The following is a 19,575-nucleotide window of genomic DNA, read 5'->3' on the forward strand; positions in this document are numbered from 1 at the left end:
GTTGGCAGGGCAATTTATCAAAGGAGACATAGAAACAACACAGCTTGCATTTCATAGGAGAGAGCTGCATTTGTTTTTCCAAATGTGTGTACTTAATATTAATCGGAAATGTCATATTCATGATCTAGTTTTTAAAACACTCCTGGGAAAAAGAATACCGTATCATAGGTAATAAGAGAAAAACGGTGCAAACTATACAATTTGCAATATTATTTCCAAATAGGGCCACAAAATAAGAATTTGCACAATCATTCACATGCAGTATATTTAATTCCCATTAATGACTTTTATTTCCCCGTGGCTTTATGTAAATTCCATGTAATGATGAGGAGAAAAGGAGAGTCCACCCTATTTGAAGTCTTCAGTTTAACATCAGAATGATCTAGCAATTATTATTCTTAAATTAGATAAACATAGCCGTACAGCACTAATTATACATAACTGATTTTCTTTTTTTCTTTTTGTATATTCAACACGATATAAGCCAACAAGAAAAAGCCATGTGTAATAAATGTAAGTACACCCTTACTGTTTTTACAGCAATTAAGGAGATAATTATGGTACGGTGATTGCCAGGGTGTGCTACCACCTCCGCATAAAATCACAATCTTTTAAAGATGATATTCGAGCATTATCGTTGGTGTTGACATCATACAAAGGAGAAGCCATCTGCAATGTCATAAAAGCAAAGGTTTTAAGCCCACAGCCAAACAATCTGAGGTCTATTATTTAACAGAGATAATGCTTATTTATAAATGGAAATTACTGTAGGCAGCTGCCTGTCTTCCCAAGAGAAGTTAATATAAGTTTATGATTGGGAGAATGTATGAAAAGGAACAAAAGATATATGAGACAAAAGTGGAGCTGTTTGATGTTACAGGAGATGTATAAAATTGTCTCTACTAAATATTGTAGGCAATAATGATTAATATATGGTGCTGGTTTTACTTTGGTTAAGAAATTAATATTATCTATAAAAGTAACCCCCATATTGGAGCTCCCTATAAATGTGCTACAGTCCATGTCCGTTTTTCTAATGGGGGGCGTGTTTTAAGGGTCCCAGTAAGAGGGCAGTAATCAATCTTAGCCCTGCAGTCAAACAGGCAAAACAAGCTTCAGTTCCCTATCAGGTCAGCCTAGCTGCTGATTGGTTCCTATCCTACCGTGCAATGAGCTCTGTGCCACCGGCTCCCTTGTATGGCCAGAGAATTCAGTGGCGGGAAGTGGAACACGTGAGCTATGAGATGACTAGGAGGGTTTGGGGGGATTTTTCAATGAATCAGACACACAGTTTTTAAACATATTCCTTGTCATTTAGAAGAGTATAATGCACTGAAACATTCTCTTTTTTCACACAATATTAGTGATGGGTGAGATATGAATTTGCGACGGCAATTTAAGACACCATTGACTTTAATGCACATCAAATGACGCCAGCTCGGAATTGTCACCTGCGTAAATTTTGATGCCCGCAAATTGTTGCTGGTGTCAAAACTTGCGTTTCACTAATTTTTCGCCCATTCACGAATTTCACGGGAAAAGAGACGATGAACTCATACAGACAGCAAATACTTCACGTTACTACTTATAAAGTTGTCTCTGACAGTTACCGAATCACAGGGAGGCCCTCACTTTTCCCACATATGGTTTCTTCATATGTTGGCTTACCTTATGTTGAATACAATTTAACATAAACCAGAGATCTGATTTAAATGACTTCACACACAGAAGATAGAAACTCACTACGAATGAATTAGCAGCACTGCTGAAAAAAAAGTCAAATGTAGTTAAACAATTGTTTCTTCAGTAGGGCACCGGAGGTTATTTGCTTTTAGTATTTTCCTAATCTTCAAGATTCCATGGCGCAGGAGGTCCTGTTGTAAGGCTATTATAGCCACAGCAGATGAACTGATAACACGTGTGCTCTCAGTTATTGAGACTCTAGAAACTCTCCTGCCTGAACACCTAGGGGGTTATTTATCAAAGTCCAAATTTATCTCAATATTTTCTGCTACAAACTCCAATCAAATCCGCTTGTGTTTTTTGCGCTTATTTATTATTACATTTACGGATTTTTCAACCGAAAACTCAGATTTTTGCCCGAAAACTTTGAGGTATTGCACGAAACCCAGCACACATCAAAAAATTACTGGGACTTCTCCCATTGACTTATTTGCAACCTCGACAGGTCTGAGATGCTGGATTTTCCCATTCAGATGTTTCCATCCTTGGGGTTAAATAAATTCAGAAAAATTTGTGATTTTTCAAAAGTTTAAAAAAAAAAAATCAAACATTTTTAGTGATTTTTGCAATCGGAGTTTAGTAAATAACCCCTCTAGTATTTAGCTTCACTTGTACTTTACATAAGACAAACCAAAGTTACTCATCCAAAGTTGGGATGCACTGAAACAAACCTTTTTGGATTTGGCAGAATACTGAATACTCTACCAAAATTTAGCTCAATATGAAAGTGAGTTCAGTCTCTCAGAATTGGGCCAAATCTAAGTCCAGCAAAAAAAATGCCCAGATTTGGCCAAATCCTAACCTGAATGCTAGATTCGGTGCATCCCTTATGTGAAAGATGAGGCTTCCAGCAATGGAGTTGAGACAGAGAGAGAGAGAGTGTGATAGCTAGAAAGGAGGATAGCACAGGGAGAGGAATATGCAGGACAGGTACACAGGGAACAGCCAGGTCACTTGCCTCTGTCAAGGGAATGTGTGATTGCCGCTGTAGAAGCGGAGAGCCTCTTACTGATTGGTGACTCCACTGGCCTTTGTAGACTCATTGTAGAGGATGAAAGTTTGTCACAGGCTGCAGAGAGATGCATTTGAAATATTTATATAATAGCGGCACATGTCTGCCTTAATAAAATATAACGATTATAAAACAATATTCTAAAGAGGATGATTTGAGTTATGAAAAGGATGATTGACATTTAGGCGGAAGGTGTATTTTATGCTTGTGTTATCCAACGAGCCAGTGTGATTATTCATCCAGCTACCAGTAGGAGGCGCTCAAACTATTCTGTAAGCTTGATGTATGATCATTCCTTCCAAGTCATACACTAATAATAATGGCTGCTAAGCAAGTCTACAAAGCAAAGCATGACTTTTGTGTCGGACTGTAGAATGGTGATGACAAAAGCATATTTTTTTATTTTTATTATTCATTTTTTTTTTTCAATTTTATTGTAAAAAAAAAAAGAAGCTTTTTTTAAACTTTAGAACATTACAGAATCATGCAAGGAATACACTTCAGTCTGGGTTAGACAACTTTCATTTATAAAAGTTGAAGTGGCCTAGTGGGCAAGTGAAATTCATTCAGACCTACTTTAACTGCTAAAGACAGCACTCTCCCAATGCTCACCCCGGCCCTGCATACTTAACATATTCAGGACACTACATTTTCCCTTAGGGTAGGACTACACAAAATGTTGGCGACAAATCACATGCAACGGAAATAAGGTAAGAGATAGAAATGTCTGATGAAGTCACATCGTTAATCCGACGCGACTGTCTGATGCAGACGCAGGGTGCAGCATCTGCATCCGACAGTCGTGTCGGATCAATGCTGCGACTTCATCCGACATTCACTTACCTTATTTCTGTCGCATGTGAGTTGTCGCCGGATTTTTGTCCTTATATTTTACAATAGGGGGTACTTTATTCACTATATAATACACATGAGCCTTATAAATGCTTATTGATGTCATCAGTTATAATCAGAGCTTACTGATGTCATTTCTGTCACATGACTCACTGAAATGTATGTATTATAATATATAAAGTACCCCCTGTTGCAAAATATGAGGATATTGAAATTCATCTCAGAGTTCCATGACCTGCACGGTCATGGAACTCCTCAGTAACTTGCTGTATGTGACAATGGCTTTTATATTTTAAAAGTGGGAGCTACCAACATATCTATGAAACACCATATTATGCGATGCTGAAGGCAGGAGTTTAAAGGACAAAGAAAGCCTTTTTTTTACTTCCTACATCATTTAACTAGTAGCTTCTTGCTCTCCCAGATTGCTAACTTTGTTTTTCCAAATACCAGTTTTAAATCTAAAAATTTTGTCTTGTAGTTTTTCCATTCTGTAGCATCTAGCGTCTGCCATCATTTCCGATGATCTGGGCATGTGTGAAAATTCCTGACAGCAAGACGGGTCTCACAGAAAAAAACAAGCTCACAAGTAATACATCTGTGCATGCACTAAATCAGAAGAATACCTATTGAGCATGCAAGCCGGTCTTGGCCTTGAGGGCAAAACTATGCATTTTTGGGTAGGATTTTTTTCTTTTGTGAAACCATGAGCTTTTGTGAAACCATCTAGCCTGTATTGAGGTACACCTTCCCCTGCACAAAATATTGTCTTTAGGCTTTCCTTGTCCTTTAATGACTTTTTCTTGTCAGGCTGACAAATTTCTATTTTAAATTCTGCTGCCAAAGTCTTGCGGGATAGGAATGATGGTGACTAGTCAAGGGGCAGTGATTAAAATGTGCAAGTAATACCTAAAGCTTCTCTTGGGACAAGGAAATCCTAGGTTTGCATTATATTCCCAGACACTGCACCAATTTGCAATTCATATATTCCAATTACAATTGAAAGAGCTAATATTGGATATCTGCTAGGCCTGGGTGCTGGGCCGCCCATAAACTCTACTTACAGAAGTGCCAATGTTTCTTGCACTGATACTACTTAACAGTCACATTGCTGTTCACATTCAATTATAACCTAAAGATTTAAGTTTAATTCTCTATGTATTTTCCCTCGAGGACAGGAGGAAACAGTTTGCCAGATGCACAGGACTTTACTTTTATACAATTAAAACGCCTTTTTGTCAAAGCTGCTATATTGTTTTACTGTATGGCGAAAGTGATTATTCCCATTAGAGAATAGTTAGAAATAGATAATTCTTTTATGTTTTCTACAAAGACTTTTCTCCACCAAGGCAAACCACACAGCTTTTACTCCCATGTATACTTGAGAGTATTACAGAACAACTTCTTTATACAGAGATAAATCTGTAAATGACAATAAACCTACCTCCTGTCATTTACAAACTTCAGGAAGAAAAGAAAATCGGATTATTGTTCTATAGGCTTAAAGGAACAGTAACACCAAAAAAATTAAAGTGTTTTAAAGTAACGAAAATATAATGTACTGTTGCCCTACCTTGGTACAACCAGTGTGTTTGCTTCAGAAAGACTATAATAGTTTATATAAACAAGGTGCTCTTTAGCCATGGGGGCAGCCATTCAAAGATGAAAAAGGAGAAAAGGCAAAGAACACACAACAGATAACATAAGCTCTGTAGTATACAATGAGATACTACACAGTGTATCTGTTATCTACTGTGGGTCCTGTGCTTGAATGGCTGCCCCCATGACTACACAGCAGCTTGTTTATATAAACTATACTAGTATACTTACTGAAGCAAACACAGCACTTTAAAATAATTTCTTTTTTAGTCATTACTGTTTTTTAAGGAGAATTACTGAGCAGACTGCGCAGACACATATATATTGGACAGAAATCCATATCCGGCAATTAGACACCATGGATTTTCGGGCAATAGAGTAGATAATTTAATCAATAACTATATATTTGTCCTAGATTATGTTGTCACCGGTTCTACAGTACAGTTACCAGATCATGTGAAAATCCAAGGATACCTATGAGAATAAGGTGTTCTAGACACGTTCCTGATTTGTTTATCCAATCTGATAACCCTACCCTAAAGGTCTATGGAACTACAGCCCCCAGCAGCTTCAGTCAGCCAACAAGATGCTGGGAGCTGTATAGGCTGGAAGGCCTCAGCCTCATAATCCCTGCTTTATGGTCAGTGGAAGCAAAGAGATTATTAGTCCATGGCAAATGCAGAGTTAACATCAGCACCCACGTTAACACTATAGATAGGCAGAAAGGTTCTAAAACCACAAGTGAATGAGAGCAGACTTTCCAGGTTTGGCAATAGTTAAACAGAAAATGGAATGAGGACGAGGCTCCCATGGGAGACATGCACAGTGACACTGGGATTCTGTACTGGTGATGAAGATGAACAAACAGAATGATACCAATCAGTTATCTGAACACACTGGACTGGGCTAGTAACTCAGACTCAAGACAAAAGGGCTCGATGAATGAAGGAAACAAGGTGACACAATGGCACTGTGGTTGTGAAATACCATTGGAGGATTCGGCAGCAGCAGCAGCGGCAGAGCTCACAGGGTCTGGAAGAAGGGTGTTGGCAGCTAAAGCTAGCTCAGGGGGAATGGGGCACTCGGGGTCACCTGCACAGCATAAAACCAGAGCGAGACAAGAGGGGACACATTAAAGGAGCCTGGGAAGAGAACACACACACACACACTGCAATAAACATTGTTCCAATAGTTAAAGTAAAATCTCCACGCTGGCACTGAATTCAAAGAAATCGTTATCTGAGACACAAAAAGTCACCGATATGTGCCATGTCACTGCCTTTGTTCCGCCGCCGGCTAAAATGAAACTATGATGGACCTTTTCCATTGTCAGAGGATATTAACCCTTCATGTGCTGAGAGTCTGCCCAAAGATGAGACCTTGGCGGTCTAACAAACTATGCTGGTCGCTTTCTTTTTATAAAGTCAGTGGGTGATGCTGCACCTAATGACTGGCACGCCCAGCCTCCAGCGAGCAGATACACACACACTATTCATTGCCTGAGCGTCACAGCATCCCTGTTAGAGTAGCGCAGGCAGAGAAGTAGGAAGAAGTGGGTCAGTAGAGCAAGTGGAGAATACTAGGTGCGCCGTACATATTACATGTGGCAATTTATTCTTATAAAGCAGCCCTGCAATGCAGGTGTAGGCTACTTACCATCTCTGCCGGCTCCTGCCACAAGGGCCCCACCCCAGGACCATCTCTTCTGTTTCTGCTCCAGTTGCTGACTACGTTCCTGGGCGCGACGCATCATGGCCTCTAAGCGCTCCTAGCCAAATACACAAGAACCACCAAAAAATGAGCAGAGCTGGGACAAGAGATGCAGAAGGCAGGCTGTCACTCAGTGAATCTATGCTGCTGCTGATGCTCTAGTAACAAGTGCTGGTGTCGCCAGATGAGATCCCTAATTAGTCAGAGGAGGATGGGCAGTGCTTAGTGAGCAGGGAGGAGGCGTCTGTGATCACTGTCATTGGCCTCCACTGGGGGTTCTGGTAAGTAAATAACACAAGTTGCATCATTGGATTCCGCATCAGTTCCATTGTGGCACGACAGCCAATCAGATCAGTCACAATCTCAGGACAACTCATGTTTTATTAATCTCCTTCTAAACACAGGCAACCTGCAAAGTCATCCACTGCCCTGGGCTCCTCACAGAAGCGCAGTGACTCCCAACAACAGCCATTGCTTCTTAGCATGTCAACTGGAGCCAGGGTGCCTGTAGCTTGCATTTTTTATTTTTATTTTATAGCATCCTTATAAATTAAGAAAGCACAATATTGTCCAATCTGCTGCTCCCAGCTGGTACTGAACTATAACTCCCATCATCCTGTAGTCGGCAGAGATATTGGAAGTTGTAGTTTAACTGTGCAAACCTGCTCTACCATGTAAATATCAAGTTTATTTGAATAGATGAATATTTCATACCATATATCTGTATATATGTATATTTATACACACACACGTGAGTTCATTTAGTGCCTGCACTCTGATGTTTAAAGGATAAGTAAATCTTTAAAGTAAAGTGAATGTAAAATTGATGAGGGTGCTATTGTAAGCACTTTTGCAGTTTATATTCATTATTTATTTTCTTTTTACATGTATTGTTAATATGAATGAATTTAGTTCCAACAGCGCCACCTGCTGGTCAGTTTCCCACCAGTTTGACCAGCAAGTAGTGAAGAAAGTTGTCAGGAGAAAGAGGCTGATCTGATGTTCTTCTGCTTAGGAATAAAATTAGAAACCTTTCTTAAATCTTTCCTAAGCAGAAGAACATCAGAGCAGCCTCTTTCTTTCTCCTGACAACTTCCTTGACTACTTGGTGGTCAGACTGGTGGGAAACTGACCAGCAGGTGGCGCGGTTGGAACTAAATTCATTCATATTAATGAGTAAACCCTCAAATTAAGCTGCTGTGAGTCCTCTGTCAAAAAAACACCACATTTCTTTCCTTCTATTGTGTATAGATGGACTTCTGTATCAGACTTCCTGTTTTCAGCATAAACCTCCAGGGCTAGGGCTTGAGCATGCTCAGTTTGCTCCTTTCTCCCCCTCCCTTTTCTCCCATCCCTGCTGTAATCTGAGCCCAGAGCTATAAGTGAGCAGGGAGAGACTCAGGCAGGAAGTGATGTCACACCAAGCTAATATGGCGGCTGCTATGCTAAACTAACATAGAGAGGTTCTAGAGCGGTTTTCTCAGGTATGGTAAAGCATTCTAAAGAATAAATATAGTGTTATAGCTTGCACAATTGTGGCTAATCTATTGGCGATAAACTGCTTCAGTAGCTTTCCTTCTCCTTTAAAAGAAAATAAATAATGAATGTAGTTCTTAGAAAAGCCCCCTCATCAATTTTACATTCACTTATTTTAATAGTTTACTTATCCTTTAAAGCCAAAAGCAGGGTGCATGGTCAAAACCAGTATATATAAAATAGCGTTATCAGGACCCGCACTCCCTATAAAATCATTTTATTTCTTTACTTAACATATTTAGCTTCTCAACAGCTGCTCAGAGGCTACTGAGCAAGTGAGTGTCACAGACACTTTCCAAGATGGTGACCCCCTGTGACAAGTTTGAAGTCCTGGATCATTACTGCTATTGACAAGCTGAACTTTAGGCTGGTGCAATAAGTGCAGTTTATAAATATGGCATTTTAGCCATATTAATTTTTAGGGTTTAGTCCTTTAAACCGAAAAGCAAGTTCTACTCAGGAGTATTCAATCCTTCCTCAAACTTGCAACAAGACTGCTGAGAACCTGATACCTACTTATTAATTTCTATTTCCATCTTTCTTTTCCTCCCCAGCTTTACTCTATATATGTAGGTGCCCACTAGATTTAAATTTAGTTCCGTTTCATCCATCCTCATGTTCACAAGATCCACATTTTCCATTTCTGTGATAAGTCAGTATAATACCTCTGGGTAATTTATTCTTCTTTAGCATATTTCCTGATTAAATGTAATGAAATCAAATTGACAGGTGGATTATTGACACACAAAGCGTCAATATCCGATGGAATATATGGTTTAGCATGTGTCCCATGGGTACTCCACAGAGGAGAAAAGCTTATGCTGATGATGGCAATGATTTCTAATCACAAAGTAGTAATGTATCTAATACAACTCCTGGCTTACCTAAAAAAAAATTCCAGCAAGGGTAGGGTTGCCACCAGCCTGGTATTTTGCCGGTAAAAATGATGGTTCATCCCAATGTTATTAGGGAAAAAAGATAAATATATAGGAAGGCCAGTATTTTTTTCCAGAAAAGGTGGCAACCCTAAGCAGGGGTGATATTGCAGCAGGACCCGACAGAGGCACCCCATCCTGCCGTTACAGTCAGCAGCAGAGAAACAACGCAAGTGCCTCACGGAAGAGTATTAGTGATGGGCGAATTTATTCACCAGGCGCGAATTCGCTGCAAATTTGCGCCAAAAACAATTTTCGTCAAAAATGGGCGCCGGCGTCAAAAACGAGACACAGGTGCCGTTTCGTGCGAAGTTCGCAAATTTTTCGGCGAAGCGAAACGGTGCAAATTCACCCATCACTACTGAGTATAGATACGCACAGCAGACACTTACACGAGAACTTCTATTGCAAGTCAGTCTCCTTGGCAGCTACTCAGCTTTTGCTGCAAATTCAAATACAGCCTGACTGCAGCTCTATTGCATTAACATAAAGGCACCCAAATATACATGGGTCTAAACTCCCTCTTCTCAACAACAAATGTATGTATTCCCACGTGCACTGTGACAGGTTGGAGGAATATCAAACACAAGCTATTATTTTTAAATGACAAATAATCTCATTATATAACTCAAGTCACATATATATTATATATAGCTGTACACTAACAATTAGAATGCACAGCACCGAGCAGATAGCTATTGAAATTAAGATCGATAATGACAGATGTGACAGAGCGACAGATAAAGAATAGGTATATAATAACCTATTATTGGCCTGTGTACGGCACCAAAATTAATTCTGTGCCAGATCAGTATCTGATCCAGTTTCTCAGGTATCAATCAGATCCAGCATTGGACTGCAATAGTCCATGAATGCTGCTTACTGCTCAATCACACCCCGCATATTATGTTATTGTGGAACCAAAGGCTGAATGATGTTCAGATCTGTCCATATAAGCATCTTTACATTTGTGGCCAAGAGCTGCCAGATATATAAGCAAGACAGGTAAATAATAAGAGTAGAGACACAGCTCTGTACAGCGACGTAACTACACAGGAAGTAGACCCTACAGCTTTATATACAGGATTTATAGGGGCCGCATGAGGCCGTAATTAACCAGCAATTCAACATAAATTGGTAAAACAGGACAACCTTTGCATATGATGGGGGCCCTAAAATGAATTTTCTGTGGGGCCCAGAAACATCTAGTTTCGCCACTGGCTCTGTATAAGGGGCAGTAATATAAAAAGACAAAATAAACGCGGTTCTGTACTCAACACTATAATTTATATACTTACTGTATAGCAATTGTTTGACACTGGCTATTAAAGTGGACCTGTCACTCAGACATAAAAATCTGTATAATAAAAGTCCTTTTCAAATTAAACATGAAATCCAAATTATTTTTATTATTAATGTATTCATAGCTGTTGTAAACTTGTTTAAAAATTTTAGCTGTCAATCAAATATTGCCTGCCACTCCTCTATGCCTTAGGCATAGAGGCGGGGCAGACAATTACTTTCACTTTCCATTCAGCACTTTCTAGATGTCACTGCTCTCCCCACATCCCCCCAGTTCTCTTAACCATTTAATTGTGTAACCAGTGCATTGGAATGGACATCAGGTCCCCCATTCTGATGCACAAACAATATTTTGAGATGATTTTGAGATTATGCAAGGCTTGCCTTAATAACAGTGTCCACAATATGGGCCGGCTCTTGCCTGCTTGCTATTATCATGAATTTCCAGACCAAATGAAACAAGATTCAGATACTTTATACAGTGTAATTACATTTTATTTTGCTTGAATAATGTCATAAAATAGGATTTTTAATATTTTTTTTGAGTGACAGGTCCCCTTTAAATACAGTACAGGGGGGGGACAGACTATGAACATACTCCATGTTAGGCTATACTATAAAAGAAGTGATGGAAGCACTGCAATCTGTCTCAGCATGGAACCACTGGCTTCTACTGGTCATGAGAAGGTGGAACAGTGAACAACTATGGGTGGTTATGATTACAAGTTCTTTCTGCATGTTTTATATCTGTGAAGTCATATCACTTGGGCCTGTTGACAGCAGCAGATTTAGGATTGGCTTGTTACTCCCTTAGATTTTCCAAGCCCCGGAAACCTGTGTATAAAAAAACTACCACCTCAAACAGTCAGAGAGCTGAACTAAGATGATAGATCAACAAGCAAGTTTGTTTTTTTCTTTTTAGGTAGAAAATGACCAGGTAGCTCAAATGTTCACCGCACAGCAGTAACCTATAACACCAACAGCTAAGATTTTTGCTAAACTAAGAGCAGAGTGAATACTTGATTAAAAACAAAGGCAGAAAACAGCACTGTATTCATTTGGAACACAATTATGTTTATAGAATCCATAATTCTAAGGTCTTCTGCTCTATGTCTGCCCCTGACAATGCCAATAACTAGCAGTAAGCATTTTGCAGCATTTGTCCCTTCTGGCCAAATAAAAAGTTCCTTCAGGTGCCATATAAGGGCTGTGATTGGCAATTAGGTAGCCCCTAGGTGGCCTGGCATCCCACATGCTCTGTTTTTTTTTTTGCAAACAAAACTTTTCTCCAAACCAAGAATTAAAATTTGAGGCCACTGGGAGCAACATTCATGGGGGCATGTTGCTCGCAAGCCACTTGTTGGGGACCACTGCACTAAATGGTTTCTTTCGGCTCAGCCACCGTAAGTCTGTAAAAAAATAATGCTGAAAACAGAAGGCTATGTATGCTACCATAGGACAAGAGGTGGCTGTCATATCTCATGTGAGATATATCCCCTTCAGCATGGGAAGGTTTAATATTTCTGCTCTTTAGCAGACAAAGAAAATCAATACTGAGCCACTATCACATCTACAAAAAGCACAACAGGCACAGACAAACGGGAAACAATTGCTACTGCACCAATGAAAGACCGAGGACTAATGTAATTCATGGGGAAGAGCTAGATGTAATGTTGGCAGAACAACAGCTGAGTGACCTCTATTGATTCCCAAAGGTTAAATAGATATTGCAACCCTAACAAATGCCAAGACTGATGGAATTATCTTTAATAGAAGAAGCATTTTAAAGGAACCAGCAGTCTCTTAATTGCATTCTTCCTATTTATGTATATTCCTTCCCCCCTGTTGTTACTTTGTCACCATCATGGAATTGAGGAAGATACAAATCCCAGCAGCAAAAGCCATATATTACTAAACACATTACACTATATATATATATATATATATATATATATATATACTCCACACCTTGTGTTTATTTTAAGTCCTCGGAGTGCGGTTTGTGATAATTGATATTGTATGACATTTTTTAACCTGCACCTAGGCATTGATGTTTTTTGTGGTTTGAGTGCACTCAGTTTGGAGAAACTATATATATATATATATATATATATATATATATATATATATATATATATATATATATATATATATATATATATATATATATATATATATATATCTATAGATATATATATATATATATATAGAGATATAGATATAGATATAGATATATATAGATATATATATATATATATATATATATATAGTTATAGTAGAACATGGCCTAATCTCTCTAAAATGAGAGATCTGACCATTCAGTTTCACTGTATGTAACCAGCCTAATTCCCTTGGGAGAAGTGATCAGCAAAAATAATCAACTTGCTTTTCTTTGGATTGCTATTACTACAATTATATGCTACATCTAATATTGTCATGGGCATGAAGACACTTTGTTTGGTCAGTTAACCCCAAACATATGAACTTTCAATAGAAGAGAGGAGAGCACTCTGACGCAGATTAACTGCTTGTGATTAATATTTATTTAAGCTGCTATACACAACATGTTTCGGGCTGTAATTGCCCTTTCTCAAGTGTAACAAACACAAAATCACAGTGAACTTTTAAAACACACCCATTAACCCCTTCATTCCCATCATCCAATCAGGAGTGATAAAAAATGTTCAATTTTGTGTCCACAGGTGATCGAAGTAAAAGCGAAATTATCTTCAAAGTGCTTGAATATTTTGTGCAGGAAATGTCCAATCAATTAAATACATTGTATATAATGTTAAAAACTCTCCAGAGAAATACATAATATCAATTGTGCAAATCTTCACCAACCTGTTAAAAACAAATTTCATAAAAGATCACAAAAAGGGGCACTATTTTTTTAAAAAATATACCCTAACTCATTCAGTTTAAAAACAAGGAATCACAATGCTTGAGGCTAGTATTTAAACCATAAATTCTTACCCTATTTCTGTCGTTATTGTAGCATATTATTCTCAATTTTCATGGTCTGCAACGTAAATGAGTTAAATTAACAATTTTATAAATACGGTTTCAAACTCCAAGCATCATTTAAACCATCAGGATGTAATGTGTTCAGTTTCTTTATCCATTTACCTTCTTTTTGTAACAATCTTTTAATTCTATTATCACCTCGCCTATCAAGGGGGGCTTCTTCGAGGACACACCAGCGCAGTTGCATAGGGTTATGCTTACATTCGAAGAAATGTTTAGAGACCGAAGTATCAGTTTGTGTGTTTTCTTTATAATTTCTAATATTATTTTTATGTTCTTGAACCCTTTGTTTCACCTCTCTGGAAGTTTGCCCCACATAACCCAAGCCACAGGGACATTTAAGAAAATATACAACATGAGTTGATTTGCAAGTGGCATATACGTTTAAGTCAATCTCATGTCCTTTTTTGGGATGGTTAATTTTACTGCCTTTTATTATAGAAGAGCAACAATTACAACTCAGACAAGGATACGTTCCCTTCTTTTTCTTGCCATGAAATAAAGATTTCTTCTGGCGTGTATCTGACGGGCATAATATATCTTTAAGAGTGCGACCTCGTTTATAACAAAAAAGAGGAAAAGCACTAAATAGATAACCATATTGTCTGTCAGATTGTAAAAGAGGCCAGTATCTTTTAATGACCTTCTCCATCTTGTTGCTATGTGAATCAAAGGTAGAAACAAAGGTAAGTTTATTGTCTGTGTGTTCTTTCCTCCTAGGGCATAGAAGATTTGCCCGAGGAATAACATCTACTTCTTTTATAGCTTTGTTTATCACATCTGATTTATAACCTCTCTCTTTAAAACGTTTAGTTAATGTCACCTTCGCTTCATCATATTTCTCTGTACGAGAGGTTATTCTTTTAACTCGAGTAAATTGCCCTTTTGGGATTGCTCGTTTCACCTTCGGACTATGAAAACTGCTTATATGTAACAAATTATTCTTATCCACACTTTTCCTGAACAAGTCAGTATTTAGTTCACCATTAGTTAAAGTAATTTTGACATCCAAAAAATTAATTTCCGAATATGAACATTCATGTGTGAATTTAATTGTCTTATGGCTCATGTTTGCTTCCTCAATCATTTTTTCAAGCAAATCCATAGGGCCATTCCAGAACAATAAAATGTCGTCCACGAACCTATAATAGGCAAGGATATTACGACAATAAGGTTCTTTTTTCAAAAATAATTGTTTTTCAAGATGGTGTACAAACAAATTGGCATAGGATGGCGCTACCGTTGCACCCATCGACGTGCCCTGGGTTTGCCAGTAAAATGTATTCTCAAAGGTGAAATAATTTTTGGTCAATACCATATTAAGGCAATCCAAAATAAAGAAAATTTTTTGATTAGGCAGACTGGTATCAAGCAACACTTCTTCTATACATTCCATTCCTTCATTATGAGGAATGGAAGTGTATAAACTCTGGATGTCAATCCCACAAAGTATAGTCCCTGGTGGGAGTGTCCCCATATTCGTAAGTTTACACAGTAAGTCGGTAGTATCTTTAAGGCATACATTAATATTCAACATTTCTTTCTGTAGGAATGAATCTACAAATATTGACAGAGGCTCCAGTACTGATCCTATGCCCGAGACAATGGGTCGTCCCGGTGGTTTATTCAATGTTTTATGTACTTTTGGCAATAGGTACAGTACTGGAACTCTGGGATATCTTGTAGTCAAAAATTCCTTTTCTGTATTATTAATAGTCATATTAAGCCAAGCATCTTCGACCATATTATCTATCTGTCTCTTGATGCTAAGTGTGGGGTCACAATCAATTTTTGCATAATGACCTGGGGTGTCTAGCTGCCTAAATGCTTCTATATTATAATCCAGTTTGTTCAACACCACTATACTTCCTCCCTTATCGGCTTTACGGATAATTATATCACTATTTAGTTGTAAAGATTTAAGGGCATTACGTTCATTTGAACTGAGATTAGTGGTGTTATGCTGTTTATTAATGTCCCACACTTTTCTCATTTCTGAGAGAACAATATGTTCAAATGAATGTAAGGCGTCGCTAGATATATCAGGGATCATTATGCTAGGCTTTTTAAATTTACTTACTGGTTCCACCATAATACTTTCAGGAAAACACATTTTGAGTTTAAGTTTCCGTATAAATTTTAGAAAGTCAATTTCCCAATCTTCAACCGATGTCTTGTATGTAGGGACAAAACCTAGCCCTTTATTGAGCACAGTAAGTTCACTAGATGAAAGTTCATGTGATGATAAGTTAATAACAAGGTTATTTACCTTGGTGGGTATCTGTCCCTCCTCGGATAATGATCTCTGTCTATCGGCGTCCTGGGGTTGATGCGCTGTTTGAATTTTACCGCGTCTCCTTCCTCTGTGCGTGCGCCTAAAAAATGCTGCTGGGCGCTGCTGGAGATTTCATCCTCGCTGCTTGTGAAGGCTGCGGAGCTGCGCCTTTCTCTCCATGGCGTCCTGTAACGTCGTTGGCCTGGTGGTCCAAACCTTGGGGGCCCTCCTTCCGAACGCTGTCTCGATCGGTCTTGGCGCCAAGTATAGACGCGTTCCTTTGCGTAATCCTCCTCGTCCCTTGCGAACTTCGTCACTTTCCGTGACAGTATCGTCTGACGGAGTTTATCAAGGTTCTCATTATGACGCTTCAACAACCGCTCTGCTTCTTCGACTCCAATTTTCACCGTCAACTCAGTTTTTTGTGTGGCGATCTGCTGTTTCAGATCGGTAAGTTTACAGTGGGCACGTTCAATCATTAATACCATTAGATCTAAACTGCATTTGTTGGTAATTTCGTGCCATCTCTGCATGAGTATTGGATCATCTGTACATAAATTTGGAGAGATATCTAGGCGCAAACCTCGAGGAATTTGTTTAGCTTTTACATACCGTATCAGGGTACTCTGATGTAGTGAGAGACTCACTTCTTTTCTTTGCAGATTAAATAAGTCTTTTGCAGGGTCTTTTGTGAAGCATAATTCTTTCTGTGCTTCCAAATCTTGTTCTGCCTCTATTAGAATCCGCTGGATTTCACTTTCAGTATAAGCAAAGGTGTGACAATTTTCAGAGGATCTATTGGCAGTCATTTTGGAGAGTTCTCCTAGTAGCGTGGCGGCGCTAGATCCAAATGAACGTAATGCCCTTAAATCTTTACAACTAAATAGTGATATAATTATCCGTAAAGCCGATAAGGGAGGAAGTATAGTGGTGTTGAACAAACTGGATTATAATATAGAAGCATTTAGGCAGCTAGACACCCCAGGTCATTATGCAAAAATTGATTGTGACCCCACACTTAGCATCAAGAGACAGATAGATAATATGGTCGAAGATGCTTGGCTTAATATGACTATTAATAATACAGAAAAGGAATTTTTGACTACAAGATATCCCAGAGTTCCAGTACTGTACCTATTGCCAAAAGTACATAAAACATTGAATAAACCACCGGGACGACCCATTGTCTCGGGCATAGGATCAGTACTGGAGCCTCTGTCAATATTTGTAGATTCATTCCTACAGAAAGAAATGTTGAATATTAATGTATGCCTTAAAGATACTACCGACTTACTGTGTAAACTTACGAATATGGGGACACTCCCACCAGGGACTATACTTTGTGGGATTGACATCCAGAGTTTATACACTTCCATTCCTCATAATGAAGGAATGGAATGTATAGAAGAAGTGTTGCTTGATACCAGTCTGCCTAATCAAAAAATTTTCTTTATTTTGGATTGCCTTAATATGGTATTGACCAAAAATTATTTCACCTTTGAGAATACATTTTACTGGCAAACCCAGGGCACGTCGATGGGTGCAACGGTAGCGCCATCCTATGCCAATTTGTTTGTACACCATCTTGAAAAACAATTATTTTTGAAAAAAAGAACCTTATTGTCGTAATATCCTTGCCTATTATAGGTTCGTGGACGACATTTTATTGTTCTGGAATGGCCCTATGGATTTGCTTGAAAAAATGATTGAGGAAGCAAACATGAGCCATAAGACAATTAAATTCACACATGAATGTTCATATTCGGAAATTAATTTTTTGGATGTCAAAATTACTTTAACTAATGGTGAACTAAATACTGACTTGTTCAGGAAAAGTGTGGATAAGAATAATTTGTTACATATAAGCAGTTTTCATAGTCCGAAGGTGAAACGAGCAATCCCAAAAGGGCAATTTACTCGAGTTAAAAGAATAACCTCTCGTACAGAGAAATATGATGAAGCGAAGGTGACATTAACTAAACGTTTTAAAGAGAGAGGTTATAAATCAGATGTGATAAACAAAGCTATAAAAGAAGTAGATGTTATTCCTCGGGCAAATCTTCTATGCCCTAGGAGGAAAGAACACACAGACAATAAACTTACCTTTGTTTCTACCTTTGATTCACATAGCAACAAGATGGAGAAGGTCATTAAAAGATACTGGCCTCTTTTACAATCTGACAGACAATATGGTTATCTATTTAGTGCTTTTCCTCTTTTTTGTTATAAACGAGGTCGCACTCTTAAAGATATATTATGCCCGTCAGATACACGCCAGAAGAAATCTTTATTTCATGGCAAGAAAAAGAAGGGAACGTATCCTTGTCTGAGTTGTAATTGTTGCTCTTCTATAATAAAAGGCAGTAAAATTAACCATCCCAAAAAAGGACATGAGATTGACTTAAACGTATATGCCACTTGCAAATCAACTCATGTTGTATATTTTCTTAAATGTCCCTGTGGCTTGGGTTATGTGGGGCAAACTTCCAGAGAGGTGAAACAAAGGGTTCAAGAACATAAAAATAATATTAGAAATTATAAAGAAAACACACAAACTGATACTTCGGTCTCTAAACATTTCTTCGAATGTAAGCATAACCCTATGCAACTGCGCTGGTGTGTCCTCGAAGAAGCCCCCCTTGATAGGCGAGGTGATAATAGAATTAAAAGATTGTTACAAAAAGAAGGTAAATGGATAAAGAAACTGAACACATTACATCCTGATGGTTTAAATGATGCTTGGAGTTTGAAACCGTATTTATAAAATTGTTAATTTAACTCATTTACGTTGCAGACCATGAAAATTGAGAATAATATGCTACAATAACGACAGAAATAGGGTAAGAATTTATGGTTTAAATACTAGCCTCAAGCATTGTGATTCCTTGTTTTTAAACTGAATGAGTTAGGGTATATTTTTTAAAAAAATAGTGCCCCTTTTTGTGATCTTTTATGAAATTTGTTTTTAACAGGTTGGTGAAGATTTGCACAATTGATATTATGTATTTCTCTGGAGAGTTTTTAACATTATATACAATGTATTTAATTGATTGGACATTTCCTGCACAAAATATTCAAGCACTTTGAAGATAATTTCGCTTTTACTTCGATCACCTGTGGACACAAAATTGAACATTTTTTATCACTCCTGATTGGATGATGGGAATGAAGGGGTTAATGGGTGTGTTTTAAAAGTTCACTGTGATTTTGTGTTTGTTACACTTGAGAAAGGGCAATTACAGCCCGAAACATGTTGTGTATAGCAGCTTAAATAAATATTAATCACAAGCAGTTAATCTGCGTCAGAGTGCTCTCCTCTCTTCTATTGAAAGTTCAATTGTTTGGGATGTTCGGTACATCTGTTCGGGAGGATTGATGCATTCATTCATCAGGTGCTAATTGGCAGAGCGCGGATTCCCTACTTCCACTAACCCCAAACATATGTAGAACATTGTCCTGCTTCATCATTACTGTAACATGTACTGTATTTTACTAAACAATAATGAATGAATTATTAGCCACCAAAGATAATGAATACATAGCCACCAAAATATAATTTTGCCCATTTCAATGCTTTATTCCAC

At 38.1% G+C, this 19,575-nt stretch overlaps 1 protein-coding gene across 13 annotated transcripts in view; it reads right to left on the reverse strand.

Moving 5' to 3' along the window:
* map7d2.L (MAP7 domain containing 2 L homeolog) overlaps nt 1-19,575 on the reverse strand; it is a 92,717-nt gene that overhangs the window by 26,102 nt on the left and 47,040 nt on the right. For 6 of the 13 annotated variants that reach the window (XM_041581806.1, XM_041581807.1, XM_041581803.1 and 3 more), the window contains exons 4-5: nt 6,863-6,974; nt 2,702-2,812 (exon numbers count right to left, since the gene is read on the reverse strand). In XM_041581806.1, coding sequence (XP_041437740.1) covers nt 2,702-2,812; nt 6,863-6,974 — 223 coding nt within the window. Of the gene's footprint in view, nt 1-2,701; nt 2,813-6,193; nt 6,299-6,862; nt 6,975-19,575 lie in introns of all 13 variants that reach the window. The other 7 variants (XM_041581804.1, XM_041581805.1, XM_041581801.1 and 4 more) reach the window with 3 other exon arrangements.

Source organism: Xenopus laevis, chromosome 2L (genome assembly GCF_017654675.1).
Source record: "Xenopus laevis strain J_2021 chromosome 2L, Xenopus_laevis_v10.1, whole genome shotgun sequence".
Taxonomy (NCBI): Eukaryota; Metazoa; Chordata; class Amphibia; order Anura; family Pipidae; genus Xenopus; species Xenopus laevis.